The following is a 17,480-nucleotide window of genomic DNA, read 5'->3' as shown; positions in this document are numbered from 1 at the left end:
AGGGGGAATAGGTTTAGAAGAGAGGGTGGTCGGAGGTGGAGGCCAGGCAACTGGGAAAAAAGGGCTAAAGTCTTTCAGGAGGGTTTAGGGGATTTCAACTTCATTCACAAACATTACGCTCTTAGGTTTTATCGCATGAACCTGAGCCTTGAACTTAGATCTGATTATTCATAATTTTCTAGAAGCATAAGAGCAACCTGCACCCAGAACTCAGAGATATGTGTATGCTGACAAGGTGATTTCTGGGCCAAATCAAAGTCTCTTTCAGCTCTACTTCATGAAATTTAATGATAAAAATAATTCACAGTGTAGGTTTGAGTTAGAAAAAGAGGGGTTCATCTACTAACTAGACAAGAATACCAAGAACGACTTTTAAAAATCATACATTTAATTTTTTTCTTTGGAAAAAAAAGATAAAATATTCACTTCAAGCATTGCTTGGGCTGCATATTATATGAGGTTTATTTGGACTGCATATCTCTGATGGGCTCTATTTGTGGCTGAAAGTACAAACATACTGATTACAATCACTCTTTTCCTACATTTAGGAACAAAATTAATTATCTGCAAAAAGCAGAAAGGCTTAGATAGACTCTCAGTCAGTAAATGATAATAGACAGCACCCAAATATAATGACTCTGTTTCCTACTTTATCTGTTTTAGGCATTCTGAGTGGAATGAAAAAAAGGAAAAATTAATTCACTTTCTGAATGTTCTTCAGAAAGGATTTGAATTTGGGCAATAGGAAGTCAGAATCAATCCTCCCCCAGCTTTCACTCCCCCTCCATATAAAACAAGAAAGCCACCTTGATGGAGGGTGCACTTCCCAAAGAGACTCTTTTTTTTACCTTCTAGTTTCTAGTACTGCTTTTATTTGTTTTTGTTTACTTTATAGGCTTAGAAGAGAGGGTGGTCAGAGGTTGAGGCCGGGCAACTGGGATGAAAGGGCTGAAGTCTTTCACGAGAGTAATTTATTGGAATGATATGATTAATATTTACACATGTGTCATTTTACGAGGTGTTTTATAATATGCTGATACATTGTTGTATTTGAAATGCTTTATATGTTAATTCTACAGTTTTTTAATTTTACAAAGTCCTTCTTCCCACAATGTTCAGTTCAGTTCAGTTCAGTCGCTCAGTTGTGTCCGACTCTTTGCAACCCCATGAATCGCAGCACGCCAGGCCTCCCTGTCCATCACCAACTCCCGGAGTCCACCCAGACTCACGTCCGTCGAGTCAGTGATGCCATCCAGCCATCTCATCCTCTGTCGTCCCCTTCTCCTCCTGCCCCCAATCCCTCCCAGCATCAGAGTCTTTTCCAATGAGTCAACTCTTCACATGAGGTGGCCAAAGTACTAGAGTTTCAGCTTTAGCATCATTCCTTCCAAAGAACTCCCAGGGTTGATCTTCAGAATGGACTGGTTGTTATTCAGGTGTAATTTTGGATTTATACAGTTCGCCCATTTCAAGTGTACAATGTAATGATTTTTACTAAATTTATGAAGTTGTGCGACCATGACAAACCTGTTTGGCAACATTTTCATCTCCCCAATAAGATCCCTCATGCCCGTTCTAGCATTCCTTTTGAGAAGTCTGATGCATTCCCTATAGCTCAAATGATAAAGAATCTCCCTGCCATTCACGAGACCTGGGTTCGACCCCTGGGTCAGGAAGATCCACTGGAGAAAGGAATGGTAACCTGCTCCAGTGTTCTTGCCTAGTGAATCCCCATGGGCAGAGGGAGCCTGGCGGGCTACAGTCCATGGGGTCACAAAGAGTCAGACACAACCGAGCGACTAACACTACTGATGCATTCTGAATCCCTATTGCCAAACGGACATTTTAAAGGACATTAAGAACTCTGTACCTTCACCAAAACAAAGCTTATTTGTCTTACTCTATTAACAGTCTAGACAGCATATTCAAAAGCAGAGACATTACTTTGCCAACAAAGGTCCGTCTAGTCAAGGCTATGGTTTTTCCAGTGGTCATGTATGGATGTGAGAGTTGGACTGTGAAGAAAGCTGAGTGCCGAAGAATTGATGCTTTTGAACTGTGGTGTTGGAGAAGACTCTTGAGAGTTCCTTGGACTGCAAGGAGATCCAACCAATCCATCCTAATGGAGATCAGTCCTGGGTGTTCATTGGAAGGAATGATGCTGAGGCTGAAACTCTAACAGTTTGGCCACCTCATGCGAAGAGTTGACTCATTGGAAAAGACCCTGATGCTGGGAGGGATTGGGGGCAGGAGGAGAAGGGGATGACAGAGGATGAGATGGTTGGATGGCATCCCTGACTAGATGCACATGAGTTTGGGTAAACTTCGGAAGTTGGTGATGGACAGGGAGGCCTGGCGTGCTGTGATTCATGGGGTCACAAAGAGTCAGACACAACTGAGCAACTGAACTGAACTGAACTGATTAACAGTCTCCCCAGCACGGAAAATAATGGCAAACAGAAAGACGTAGAACAGTACCCAGTACCAAGACTCAGAAAGTTGTGGCTGATGGTGATGATGAAGGTTTGTGTTTTATCTTATGAAGGCTGTAACACACTGGAAGAAATGTGCCCCAAATTCTGTCATTGTGGCCTTTTGTTAAATTCTTTATTATAGCAAATATTATAACTACCTCTTCCCTGGAGGAAATTACTATACTACAGTGTAAGTTCGTTTAAAAATGCTTCTGTGATGTTCAAAATACATGCTTATTTTTTAATGTGGGGGCGAAGTGACAGCCCTCTAAGAAACAGGCCAAGTAGAAAGCATTTTCTGCCTGAGAGCTGAGAAACACAGCAAAATGCATAGCAGAGGCACTACCGTAAGTGAACGCTGTAGCCCTACAGTTGCTAACAGTAACCTTATTCCAAGTGGGTAAAAAAGAATCAGAGGAATCACACTGTGTACATGACTCCATGTTTTCTGAGGTGTTTAAGGTTTTGCAACTAAAAAAAAAAGAAGCAAGTATTCGAGAGCTTTTCTACCCTCACCAGATAGAAGGCTGCTTTCCCTCTGCTCTGATTCCTGGGCCACCCAACATTAAAAAGGCATTTTGGACTCCCTCATTCTCATCATGGGAACATATGGATTCTCTGAATACCAGGTCATCAGTGAGGCCTTCCTAGACTATTGCCCACTTGAACAAATATTCCTGACTTTCTAACCTTTCTGAATATATTCCAAGCACAAATCTGTCCTCCACAGCACTCCCACAGACATGGATAAGCATCTGCTGACTACTCTGTGGTTATCACTTGCTTCATCATAGAACTGCAGTAAAAGAGAAAACTCTCAGGCAACCTACTTAGCAACACAAAACTCCCAAACCCAAAGCCTGAACAAGCAAGAAAGGAAACAAGAGCTTGGAGATGGAAAGAGACAGCAATAGAGTAGTAAGTAGGTGGAGGCCCAAAGTGGCGAGTTTACTCCTAACCAGAGGCAACTACTCAAATGCCCCTTTTATATTTTGTAAAGTATTCTCTGAAGAGCTGAGAAAACAGCTGCCATCTATTCTTTGATGTTCCTTCTGCTAGCGTCCAACAGTTGGCACGCATCCCGCTTTTCGACTAACCAGTCATGGCTGAGCTAAGTGTCTTTCAGCAACTTCTTATTTCCTTGACAGATCCTCCAGAAGCATCATGAACTTGAGAAGTTTTGGCAGCCATCCAAGGTTGGGGGACTCATGTGTTGCAAGACAATTCTCCATGGTCCTCTTGTGTTTCTGCATGTCTTATAAACAGAGGCACATCGCTCTCCACCCCCACACTATTTGTATCAAGTATCTTTCTATAGCAAATAGTCTTGGAAGATAATAATGGTATTTCTGTCAGAGAAAGCAGCGGACAGTCTTTGTATCTATGAGAAAAGATTTGAGTTCCCTAAAAGTTTGTGTGAGGGAACACAGCTCTACCCATCAACAGAAAATTGGATTAAAGATTTACTGAGCATGGCCCCACCCATCAGAACAAGACCCAGTATCCCTCTCAGTCAGTCTATCCCATCAGGAAGCTTCCATAAGACTCTTATCCTTCTCCATCAGAGGGCAGACAGACTGAAAACTATAATCACAGAAAACTAACCAATCTGATCACATGGGCCACAGCCTTGTATAATTCAATGAAACTATGAGCCATGCCATGTAGGGCCACCCAAGACAGATGGGTCATGGTGGAGATTTCTGACAAACCATGGTCCACTGGAGAAGGGAACAGCAAATCACTTCAGTATTCTTGCCTTGAGAACCCCACGAACATTATGAAAAGGCAAAAAGATAGGACACTGAAAGATGAACTCCCCAGGTCAGTAGGTGCCCAATATGCTACTGGAGATCAGTGCAGAAATAACTCCAGAAAGAATGGGGGAGACAGAGCCAAAGCAAAAACAACACCCAGTTGTGGATGTGACTGGTGATAGAAGCAAGGTCGGATGCTGTAAAGAGTAATATTGCATAGGAACCTGGAATGTCAGGTCTGTGAATCAAGGCAAATTGGAAGTGGTCAAACAGGAGATGATAAGACTGAATGTTGACATTTTAGGAATAAGCAAACTAAAACTGACTGGGATGGGTGAACTTAACTCAGATGACCATTATATCTACTACTGTGGGCAAGAATCCCTTAGAAGAAACGGAGTAGCCATCATAGTAAAAAAAAAAAAAAAAAGAGTCTGAAATGCAGTACTTGGCTGCAAACTAAAAAACAAAAGAAAGATCTCTGTTCGTTTCCAAGGCAAACCATTCAATATCACGGTAATCCAAGTCTATGCCCTGACCAGTAATGCTGAAGAAGCTGAAGTTGAACAGTTCTATGAAGACCTACAAGACCTTCCAGAACTAACACCCAAAAAAGATGTCCTTTTCATTAGAGGGGACTGGAATGCAAAAGTAGGAAGTCAAGAAACACCTGCAGTAACAGGCAAATTTGGCCTTGGAATACGAAATGAAGCAGGGCAAAGACTAATAGAGTTTTGCCAAGAGAACACACTGGTCATAGCAAACACCCTCTTCCAACAACACAAGAGAAGACTCTACACATGGACATCACCAGATGGTTATACCAAAATCAGATTGATTATATTCTTTGCAGCCAAAGATGGAGAAGCTCTATACATTAAGCAAAAACAAGACCAGGAGCTGACTGTGGCTCAGATCATGAATTCCTTATTGCCAAATTCAGACTTAAATTGAAGAAAGTAGGGAAAACCACTAGACCATTCAGGCATGACTTAAATCAAATCCCTTATGATTATACAGTCAAAGTGAGAAATAGATTCAAAGGATTAGATCTGATAGACAGAGTGCCTGATGAACTATGGACGGAGGTTCGTGACATTGTACAGGAAACAGGGATCAAGACCATCCCCAAGAAAATGAAATGCAAAAAAAGCAAAATGATTGTCTTAGGAGGTCTTACAAATAGCTGTGAAAAGAAGAGAAGCCAAAAGCAAAGGAAAAGGAAAGATATACCCATTTGAATGCAGAGTTCAAATAGCAAGGAAAGATAAGCCTTCCTCAGTGATCAATGCAAAGAAATAGAGGAAAACAATACAATGGAAAAGACTAGAGATCTCTTCAAGAAAATCAGAGATACCAAGGGAACTTTCCACACAAAGATGGGCACAATAAAGGACAGAAATGGTATGGAGAAAATAGAAGCAGAAGATATTAAGAACAGGTGGCAAGAAGACACAGAAAAACTATACAAAAAAGATCTTCATGACCAGATAACCATGATGGTGTGATTACTCACCTAGAGGCAGACATCTTGGAGTCTGAAGTCAAGAGGGCCTTAGGAAACATCACTATCAACAAAGCTAGTGGAGGTGATGCAATTCCAGCTGAGCGATTTCAAATCCTAGAAGATGATGCTATCAAAGTGCTGCACTCAATATGCCAGCAAATTTGGAAAACTCAGCAGTGGCAACAGGACTGGAAAAGGTCAGTTTTCATTCCAGTCCCAAAGAAAGACAATGCCAAAGAGTGCTCAAACTACCACATAATTGCACTCATCTCGCATGCTAGTAAAGCAATGCTCAAAATTCTGCAAGCCAGGCTATGACAGTACATCAACTATGAACTTCCAGATGTTCAAGCTGGTTTTAGAAAAGGCAGAGGAACCAGAGATCAAATTGCCAACATCTGTTGGATCTTAGAAAAAGCAACAGAGTTTCAAAAAAACATCTCTTTCTGCTTTATTTACTATGCCAAATCCTTTGACTGTGTGGATCACCACAAACTATGGAAAATTCTTCAAGAGATACCAGACCACCCTACCTGCCTCTTGAGAAATCTGCATGCAGGTCAGGAAGCAACAGTTAGAACTGGATATGGAACAACTGACTGGTTACAAATTGGGAAATGAGGACATCAAGGCTGTATATTGTCACCCTGCTTATTTAACTTCTATGCAGAGTACATCATGAGAAACGCTGGGCTGGATGAAGCACAAGCTGGAATCAAGATTGCTGGGAGACAATGTTCATCGCAGCACTGTTTACAATAGCCAAGACATGGAAGCAACCTAGATATTGGCAGATGAATGGATAAGAAAGCTGTGGTACATGTACACAATGGAATATCACTCAGCCATTAAAAAGAATCCATTTGAATCAGTTCTAAGGAGGTGGATGAAACTGGAGACTATTATACAGGGTGAAGTAAGTCAGAAAGAAAAACACCAATACAGTATATTAATGCATATATATGGAATTTAGAAAGATGATAATGAGGACCCTATATGTGAGACAGCGAAAGAGACACAGATGTAAAGAACAGACTTTTGGATTCTGTGGGAGAAGGCGAGGGTGGGATGATTTGTGAGAACAGCATTGAAACATATATTATCATATGGGAAACAGATCACCAGTCTAGGTTTGATGCATGAGACAGGGTGCTCAGGGCTGGTGCACTCAGATGACCCTGAGGGATGGGATGGGGAGGGCGGTGGGAGGGGGGTTCAGGATGGGGAACACATGTATACCCATTGCTGATTCATGTGAATGTATGGCAAAAACCACCACAATATTGTAAAGTAATTAGCCTCCAATTAAAATAAATTACTTAAAAAAAAGACTGCTGGGAGAAATATCAATAACCTCAGATATGCAGATGACACCACCCTTATGGCAGAAAGGGAAGAAGAACTAAAGAGCCTCTTGATGAAAGTGAAAGAGGAGAGGGAAAAAGTTGGCTTAAAGCTCAACATTCAGAAAACTAAGATCATGGCATCCAGTCCCATCACTTCATGGCAAATAGATGGAAACAGTGGAAGCAGTGGCTGACTTTATTTCTGGGGGGCTCCAAAATCACTGCAGATGGTGATTGCAGCCATGAAATTAAAAGACGCTTACTCCTTGGAAGAAAAGTTATGACCAACCTAGACAGCATATTAAAAAGCAGAGACATTACTTTGTCAACAAAGGTCTGGCTAGTCAGGCTATGGTTTTTCCAGTTGTCATGTATGGATATGCGAGTTGGACTGTGAAGAAAGCTGAGTGCTGAGGAATTGATGCTTTTGAACTGTGGTATTGGAGAGGACTCTTGAGAATCCCTTGGACTGCAAGGAGATCCAACCAGTCCATCCTAAAGGAAATCAGTCCTGAGTATTCATTGGAAGCACTGATGTTGAAGCTGAAACTCCAATACTTTGGCTACCTGATGCAAAGAGCTAACTCATTGGAAAAGACCCTGATGCTGGGAAAGATTGAGGGCAGGAGAAGGGGACGACAGAGGATGAGATGGTTGGATGGCATCACTGACTTAATGGACATGAGTTTGAGTGAACTCCCGGAGTTGGCAATGGACAAGGAGGCCTGGCATGCTGCAGTCCATGGGGTTGCAAAGAGTCAGACACGAGTGAGAGCCTGAACTGAACTGAAGCTCAAGCTTCCTCTCCTGTAATGCACCTCACTGTGTTTGTGTAGGAGTCATCTGGTTCTCTTTGCCTTTCCCCATGGGAGCTGGGGCTTGGGGACCTGGCACAAATGCTGATACTCAGGCTACTGCTCTCATTGTGAGAAGTAAACCGTGCTGCATCCCTGAGCCGGAGTCTCCTCTCCTTATCCAGCATCCACGATACTGGCTGGGTAACTTGTTAGTTTGCAATCAGGGTAAAAATCTCTGATGTTTCACAGTTCTTGAGGACACTTTCTTGCCACATTACTCCAGAGACCACAGCAAGGGGGGAAGACTTCTTTCTAAAGACTCAGAACATATAACACATTGCCACTCTTGCCAAGGCAAAGGCAAGTAATTCTAGATTTGTGAGGAGCCCATTGGATTCCTTAATATGACCCATAATATACACAATTTCAAGGTGAAGCATTATAAAGAGCTTCCCTTGTGTGACTACTGTTTGAAACTTGTCCGAAAATTAACATTAGGTGCCTGAAAGTGATGTAGATTTTTTCATTTGTATTTGGCTTGCCAATAAATAGGTACTCTATGTTTTAAAACTATATATTTTCCCTATGGGAATCACTAAAGCTATTTTTATTGTGAACGAAAAAAAGACGGCATCCTGTAAACATTTTTCTCTCTCCAGAAATGGACCTCATGCAAATAAAGCTGCCTGCCACAGTTCTAGATGCTGACCTGCAGACAGTAATTAGGCAGTGAGACATTTACTTGTTTTTATCACTTTGAAATCACTTGCTACTGACAACAGCTTGTCTGAATTCAGACAAGGTATCTCTATATGAGACTAAAAAATGAAAGTCCAAAGTGATGGCGTGAGGAGAAAAACACTGACATTCTGACACCTGAGAAATAACCTCAGCCTTCAAAAGCGTAGGGCTAATCTTGGAAATTCTGATGAGCTACAGTCACTCACATAGACAGCAAAATATAAGAATTTGATAGAGTGAATTATTATTGAGGATCAACAGAGAATCTTCCCCAGAGCTTCCTAGCACACATAAATAAATACTGACTTCACTGAAGCTATCTTCAGAAATTCTACCAAAGAAAATGGATGTACCTGAATACTGGAATATGTTAGGTACTCAGTAGGCAGTGTTACTAATATTAAGGAGACTCGATAATGGAGATCTGGGTGTACTGAGGTCCAGAATCAAAGACAAATGCATTAAAAACTGTATGTTGATCCAATACACAGACTCCAAACACTGCAGCGGCAAAATAATCTATACCTCATTGTCAGCACAGTGCATACAGATTTTAGGCAAAGTCATTTCACCATGTGATTGGGTCTTCCATCACCTACAAAAACATTCATTCTTCCCCTAGAAACTATTCTGTGCCTTTAAATGTTACAAAGACGAAAAATCTCATGTTTTGTAGTACTTGATTGAGGAATACTATAGGAGAAATCTCCAAGGAGGGAGAATGAATTCAAACTGATTGTGCAGCTGTAAAAATAGTAGAGAGTAATACAGGATATTAAACAAGATAATCAAGACCCACATAGCCTGTGGTAAAGGAATAAAAATTCTGGTGAGAAGAAAGTGAACCTATTTGAAAGAGCAATGTAGAGAAATTGTGAGAAGCATGTGCTTTGGAGTCCGACAGATCCAGCTTTGAATCCCAGCTCTGCTACCTCCTGGCCAAATGATTTCTGAGGACAGCAACGGTCATGGTCATCTTTCCAGCCACTTCTTGCACCTCCCTGTCTGTTAGTGGCTCCACAATTAGACACTCACTAACTGTTCCCTGAGAAGAATGCTATTTCAGACAGTGCTAAAATGAATATCATAGTGAGGAAAGACTGGTTCCAAATTGATAAAGAGTACATCAAGGCTGTATATTGTCACCTTGCTTATTAAACTTATATGCAGAGTATGTCATGCGAAATGCCAGGCTGGATGAAGCACAAGCCCGAATCAAGGTTGCTGGGAGAAATATCAATAACCTCAGATATGCAGATGACACCACCCTAATGGCAGAAAGCGAAGAGGAACTAAAAAGCCTCTTGATGAAAGTGAAAGAGGAGAGTGAAAAAGTTGGCTTAAAGCTCAACATTCAGAAAACGAAGATCATGGTATCCGGTCCCATCACTTCATGGGAAATCGATGGGGGAACAGTGGAAACAGTGTCAGACTTTATTTTGGGGGGCTCCAAAATCACTGCAGATGGTGACTGCAGCCTTGAAATTAAAAGATGCTTGCTCCCTGGAAGAAAAGCTATGACCAACCTAGACAGCATATTAAAAAGCAGAGACATTACTTTGCTGACAAAGGTCCGTCTAGTCAAGGCTATGGTTTTTCCAGTAGCCATGTATGGATATGAGAGTTGTAACGTAAAGAAAGCTGAGTGCTGAAGAATTGATACTTTTGAGCTGTGGTGCTGGAGAAGACTCTTGAGAGTCCCTTGGACAGCAAGATCAAACCAGTCCATCCTAAAGGAAATCAGTCCTGAATATTCACTGAAAGGACTGATGCTGAAGCTCCAATACTTCAGCCACCTGTTGGTAAGAACTGACTCATTTGAAAAGACCCTGATGCTGGGAAAGATTGATGCTGGGAGGGGAAAGGGCTGACAGAGGATGAGATGGTTGGATGGCATGACTGACTCGATGGACATGCGTTTGAGCAAGCTCCAGGAGTTGGTGATGGACAGGGAAGAGTCCATGGGGTCACAAGGAGTTGGACATGACTGAGCGAGTGAACTGAAGTGAGGAAAGAAGGGGAGAAACAGAGAAGGTATAAAAGGTTGCAGTTTTGGACAACATTCAATGAAGCACATAACAGTCAAGTAATGAAATTGTGGGAGAGGAAACACTAATGCTGAGAAACTCTGAAATGAATCAATAAAGTAAGTACATAAGTAAAAATGGAAAAATAAAAGTGCAAACAGCCATGTGAGGACATATGAGCAATTTAGGGGGGTAAAGAAAGTAAGTACAATCATAGAGATTCTTGGGAAACTTTCTGAATTAGTAATAAACATCCAACATGCTGATTATTGGGCTTCCTTGGTGGCTCAGACAGTAAAGAATCTGCCTGCAATGCAGGAAACCTGGGTTCAATCCCTAGGTCAGGTAGATCCCCTGGAGAAGGGAATGGCAACCTGCTCCAATATTCTTGCCTGGAGAATCCTGTCAATGGGGTCGCCAAGAATCAGATACAGCTGAAGGACTGAGCACATCCATAAGGTATGGAATTCAATAATGTGCTGATAAATTTAAAAATGATACTCTCAATACTACCCAAAGGATGCCTCAATACTATTAAAGATCTACTCAGTACTCACTTGGGGCCATGATATTTAACCTTGTTCACAAATGTAGATGAAGAACCAAGATGATCTATTTACATTCCCATCATTAATACTTTTCAGTAAAACTTTTCTCTTTCCTTACCTTCCTCTCACCTCTGCTCTCATTCTCTCTCTCTCTCACACACACACACATATAAACACACAATAAAATACTGGTATTTTTATTCACTTCTTTGGGTTATAATAACATGAAACCTCCTGGCACTTAAAAACAAGTTTAAGAAAAGCTCATTATCCATTTGGCACTTAGAAACATGTTGTAGAAAGAGTACTGCACTGCGGCTTAGTTAATACTGGCCATGTGCCTCGAACTCTGCCAGGTACTTTGAACCTATCATTTCAATGCATTCCCATATATCAGCCCCATTTGATAGATGTGCTCACAGCTTTGCCATTGTCATTCACTTCCAACCTCTGGGCCTTATCTTCTAAACAAAGTGGCTGGATTTGCTTCCAAGGAAGTATCAGAATCAAATGGAGTACTTTTTAAATGACAAATTCTCTGGCACAGACTATGGTATCAGAATCCCCAGGGCAGGGGGAGGGGCTCCAGGAATCTGTTTAATGAGTTCCCTAGATGATTGTGGTGATGAGTCAAGTTTGAGAACCACATGCTTACCACCTCTAGGAGTGCAGCAAGGAACAACATCCTAACATTTGCTCACATGTCTTCATTTGGTAGTCTGAAGAATGGAAAAATATCTCAGGGAAAACTAAAACACTAATAGGCCATAATTATAAAAAAATTCACAGTGCCCCACTCACTTAGATAAGACCAAAATGTCCTTCATGATCTGGGATAGATGAGCAAAGTCCCTGCTTGGCAGACTTCATGGTTCCTACATTGTAGGTGGATTCTTCACCGCAGAGCCACTGGGTAAGCCCATGGCAGACTTCATGCATAGCTTATAGCTAGCTAAAAATGCTGTCCTAACAGAGCTCTGAAAGAGCTGATTTTCAAAGAGGTCTCTCATCATAACTTAACCTCAATCAGGACTAACTGGCCGGGTCTCACATTTGATCACAACCGGAAGGTGAAGGTGCCGCAGCAGAATCTCATTAATGCTTTAGTTTTCAAGCAGCTTAGGCTTGGGGGCATTTTGTGGTTTTGTTAACAGGAATAGGGTTCTGTAATCCACCTAGCCCTCACTTCCCCTCACCACCCATAAATGACCCGGCCCCTTGATGGGGCATACAGAGTATAGCTGGATCACACCTGGGCAACGATTCCCCACCCCCACCATTTGGTATACATTACTTAGAGCTGGCAATCATAAACCAGTAACAAGGCAGAGTTTACATATGCTTTCTGTTCTAGTTTATGCATTCCCTGGGGAAGACAGACTTCACGCTCTCATAACCAGCTGGGAGCTGGGAGCAATCAGGCCCTTAATGGCCAAAACAGAAAGGGCCTGACTGCATCACTGAGCACCTCTTGACAGCCAAGGCTTTTCTTCCTGAATGATAATGGCATGAAATGTACTCCCTCTGTGTGTGTGCACACACACACAGACGGGCCCACGTGCGCCTAACACATGGCAGGTTTGGCACCCCCAAAATAGCTGTTCAATTTAAGTTCATGATGTCTTTGCAGAATCCTAATGGAGCTCTTTGAGTGAAAATTTGGGAGGGTCTTATGGGAGACAGATCAGGGTGGTGGAAAGAGTGCTCGACTGTAGCAGCAGCAGACCTTGGGCCCTACTTCTGGCTCTTCCACTAACTATACAACTGTGGGCAAGCCTCTCTGAACTTTATTTTTTCATTTGTAAATCAAAGGGACTGGACTAGGTAATCTCTTTCAGGCCTTCTAACATTCACATTGTAGTGAGATGTTCACTGTGCTGAAAATTATTCAGTTACACATCTGTCTGTCAACAAAGCTAAACTGACCTTTTAAAGACTTAAGAACTATGTCTGGGGCAACTGAGTACCCAGCACCTGGCAAAGTGCCATGAACACAGCAAATGCTTAAGAAATGTTCACTAAATAAACTTTCATTTCTAGAGCCTGATCAAAATAGTGGACTCAATCCACTACCAGGTCCCCTACTCTATTTTTCTGTGTTGAAAATAACCAGAGGAGAAAACATGTTTTCAAAATGTTGTCAAAGTGACCAATATCAGTTTTCAAAATGTTGCTGTCAAATGACCAATATCAGAGGCAAACTTTAAACACTCCCATATTCTGTCTTTAATGTTATCTTCTTGTTTTTCTCTTATTGAAGACATTTCCACACCCCTGGCACTCTCGCTTTTGTTGGACACATAGAGGGCCCTCAACGAACATCAGGTGAAATGAACATACGAATGCACTGGCTTTTCATTTTTCTAGTTCTCTGAGACTTACTTTTGTTTAAGGCCCAAGAATCTGGCCTCGAATTATAAAGCAATCAGAGGAATAATTAACCACTGAAGAACACTATCGTTAGGACATTTCTGTTCATTTTACTATAAAATATTTTCTCAGCAAATGTGTTTTAAATGGCTAACATTCTGAATGGGACAATTAGAGCAGCTCCGTGAGTAGCCATCCTGTGGGTTGCATCGTTTTTTGTTCTCCTTTCTCGTTTAATTCACCAAAGAAACCAATTACCTCTATCATTTCGTACTTGCAGAGCTTAAAGACAGGGCTAAATGGCCCAATCTGCCCTCCACATTCTGGGTAAGCGATGGTTCAGAGTACACAGCAGCTACACTGTATAGAAGGTAAGAGCATGAATCAAGCAAGGCAACAAGCCAGGGTTGGAATCCCAGTTTCCCCACTGCCATTTAACTAGCTTTGATGTCTGGGCAAGTTATTTAGGCTCTGTGAAGTGAAGTGAAAGTCGCTCAGTCGTGTCTGACTCTTTGTGCCCCATGGACTACACAGTCCATGGAATTCTCCAGGCCAGAATACTGGAGTGGGTAGCCTTTCCCTTCTCCAGGGGATCCTCCCAACCCAGGGATCAAACCCAGGTCTCCCGCATTGCAGGCGGATTCTTTGCCAGCTGAGCCACTAAGCTTCATCTTGCTGCTGTGTCTGACTCTTTGCAACCCCATGGACTGCAGTACACCAGGCCTCCTTGTCCCTCACCATCTCCTGCAGTTTGCCCCAGTTCACATTCAGCACATCAGTGATGCCGTCCAGCCATCTCATCCTCTGATGCCCTCTTCTCCTTCTGCCCTTAATCTTTCCCAGCATCAGGGACTTTTCCAATGAGTCACCTGTGAGTGTCAGATGACCACAATACTAGAGCTTCAGCTTCAGCATCAGTCCCTCCAGTGAATATTCAGGGCTGATCTCTCTTAAGATTGACTGGTTTGAACTCCTTGCTGTTCAAGGGACTTTCAGGAGTCTTCTCCAGTACCACAGAAGGCATCAATTCCTCAGCATTCTGCCTTCTTTACAGTCCAGCTCTCACAACCATTCGTGATCACTGGAAAGATAGTAGCCTTGACTATATGGACCTTTGTCAGCACAGTAATGTCTCTGCTTTTCAACACACTGTCTAGGTTTGTCATAGCTTTCCTGCCAAGAAGCAATCATCTTCTGATTTCATGGCTGCAGTCACCGTCCGCAGTGATTTTGGAGCCCAAGAAGAGGAAATCTGTCACTACTTCTACCTTTTCCCCTTCTATTTGCCATGAAGTAATGGCCCCAGATGCCATGACCTTAGTTATTTTTATTTTACTCAAGCCAGCTCTGAAGCTGGCTTCATTTACTCCTGTGTAAAATGGGGATAATATTAGGATCTATCCCATAGATTACTGTGACATAATTTTATGTAAACTGGTCAGCAGAGCACTTCAAATGTGGTAAGATCCCAACAAGGCTGGTGTATTAGATGATTCTGCCATCTCCTTCAACAAAGCTGGCAACATTCAGGAATCAGTCATTATAACCTTACTGAGATCTAACTGATAGCTCTTGGCTCTATGTTCTTTTCTGTATTGAAAAGTGTGTGCTCCTGTGGTTCTGAATGTGTACATCCTAGCTTAGGAGGTACAATGTAACTAATAATGTTTGACTGAAACCAAGCAAGCTGCTCCCTCACACAACTGTCCCACCCCAATACAAATACCATCAGGCTTACACTGGTATAAATCAAGGCTGCAAAAACAACTGTTGGAAAATATGAATGTTTTGCCTCATTCATTTGTAGCTTTAGTTAGTGGGTTCTAGCTGGGTTTCCTACTTTCAAAGTCACTACTCAAAATGTAAATCAAAACTAACATCGCATATCAACTACTCAAAATGCTGCTGCTGCTAAGTCACTTCAGTCATGTCCAACTCTGTACTACCCCACAGACGGAAGCCCACCAGGCTCCTCCATCCATGGGATTTCCCAGGCAAGAGTACTGGAGTGGGGTGCCATTGCCTTCTCTGCTACTCAAAATAGTAATGTGATTAAGAGCACAAGAGTGAAATCAGAATCAGAGAAACTGGTGATAACCTAATTAAAAGGCACCTGATCAATTTGTGAATCATGGCTTTCATTAACTATAGCTGGGTGCCCCTGGTCAAGTTGCAGTTTCCCTGAGCTTCAGTTCCCTCACTTACAAAATGGAGATAATAGCTCATACCTCACAGGGTTGTCAAGAATGTTGTGTTAACTAACAGCAGTGGCAATAATAACTAATAATTACTGAAGAACTGTAACCCATGTTACTCCCAATGAAAAAGGTATTCTTTTTAATCCTTATTTTATCGATCAGCAAGATGAGGCTCATACAGAGCCTCATGACCAAGGTCCGATAACAAGAAAGTAGATGGAGCTAAAATGCAAAGCCAGGCTTTGGACTCCATAACCTGTGGATTTAACGCACTGCCCAGCTTTGTGAGGAAATTCAGGCCCTCTATCATCCCTGCCCATATTTTTCTTAGTTCTCTCCATTGGCACCTCTACTGGCCATGCCACCACACCCCCAATAGAATCCAATTCCTTGGAAAACAGTAGAATGGTACTCACCGTGGTGGTGAGCTTTCCTCCATTCTTCTGGACATACTGGATGGAGTCATGGATCGTAGAGAAGAGACCAAGCAGTACATTCTCCATGTCATAGATTCTGTACATGCCGTTCACCAGTTCTTCCAGAGACAGGATGTATTCTCTCCAGTACTTGTCAATCTCCACCACACCTGCCATACAGCCCTGCATGACCACATTGCAGTAGCCACCACATGGCTTCACCATCATCAGTCCCTGGCAATAAGAGCAGTACCACATCCTCGTGAGCATTCGGCCACAGTCCTTACTGAACTTCAGGTGATCGGTTGTGTTGATCACTTCAATTCCAAGATTCAGGGCCTGGAGGAAGATCCTAGTGACTTGCAGTGACTTGGAAACCTGGGTCATAATAAGCTTGGGGAAATTCCCAAATACTTTCAGGTCACGCCTTGCCCCTCGGAGGCACTCATTGATGTCTAAGGTGGACTCTGGAAGGCCTGGGTTCATTAGCTGGGTATAGATGACTGGAAACAGGCTGTCAAACAATTCATTGACCATGTCGTCCACGTTGATGTCAGAGCCCAGGATGTAGAGAGATACATCAGTGAAAAATTCACCCACAAAGTCAAAAGCTTGTGGGGTCAGGCTCGGATAGTTGTTCTTGAACATGGCATTGGTGTAGTTCTTGGCGTGGCGAACAACAATTTCAAAGGCCTCTGTAAAATAAGAGACATAGAAATGCCCACAAATTAAACCATGAAAGTCCAGTATTTAATTGAATTTGAGATTTCTCTATTGCTGTGGTGATTAAGGTCCCATTTGCCTTAAATAATTGACTCGTGTTTACTTCTGGCAATTGCCTCAACTCCTGCAGCTGTTTGTTCCTATAAATCAATTTTCCTTTCTGAACATGAAGTCCAAACCTTGATGTGTACATAAATTCTTAAACACACAAATTATATTGCAAATGACGAAAGTCAGGATTCAGTTACCATTCTGGCCTCTCATAAAAATAACGATTAAAAAATGGCTAAATGAGAAGTTCTCTCATTGATTTATTCAGTTAAAAAGAAATTGTATTTCAAGACATTTCATTTTTAGACAAAGATAAATATTTGACAACCAACCATATACTATATAAACTCATATAACGATTTAAGCCTGTTCATCTCTGGAGGAAAGGCAAGTTCTTAGCCAAGAATAAAAGCTATCACCAATTTAATCATTTTGGTAGATAACTTTAAACGGAGCTATCTGACAGATTGCCAGACCTGAAAATGGAATTTATCCCCTAAACGGTATCAGGATGAAAAAAACAAG

At 42.0% G+C, this 17,480-nt stretch overlaps 1 protein-coding gene across 1 annotated transcript in view; it reads right to left on the bottom strand.

The window, feature by feature from the left end:
- Positions 1–17,480, bottom strand: part of GPC3 (glypican 3) — a 456,698-nt gene that overhangs the window by 206,313 nt on the left and 232,905 nt on the right. Inside the window, exon 3 of the mRNA XM_070290721.1 lies at positions 16,182–16,876. Within this exon, the coding sequence (XP_070146822.1) occupies positions 16,182–16,876 (695 nt within the window). The remainder of the gene's footprint in view (positions 1–16,181; positions 16,877–17,480) is intronic.

This window comes from Ovis canadensis, chromosome X (assembly GCF_042477335.2).
Source record: "Ovis canadensis isolate MfBH-ARS-UI-01 breed Bighorn chromosome X, ARS-UI_OviCan_v2, whole genome shotgun sequence".
Lineage (NCBI taxonomy): Eukaryota > Metazoa > Chordata > Mammalia > Artiodactyla > Bovidae > Ovis > Ovis canadensis.
This window is presented reverse-complemented; position numbering and strand designations above follow the sequence as displayed.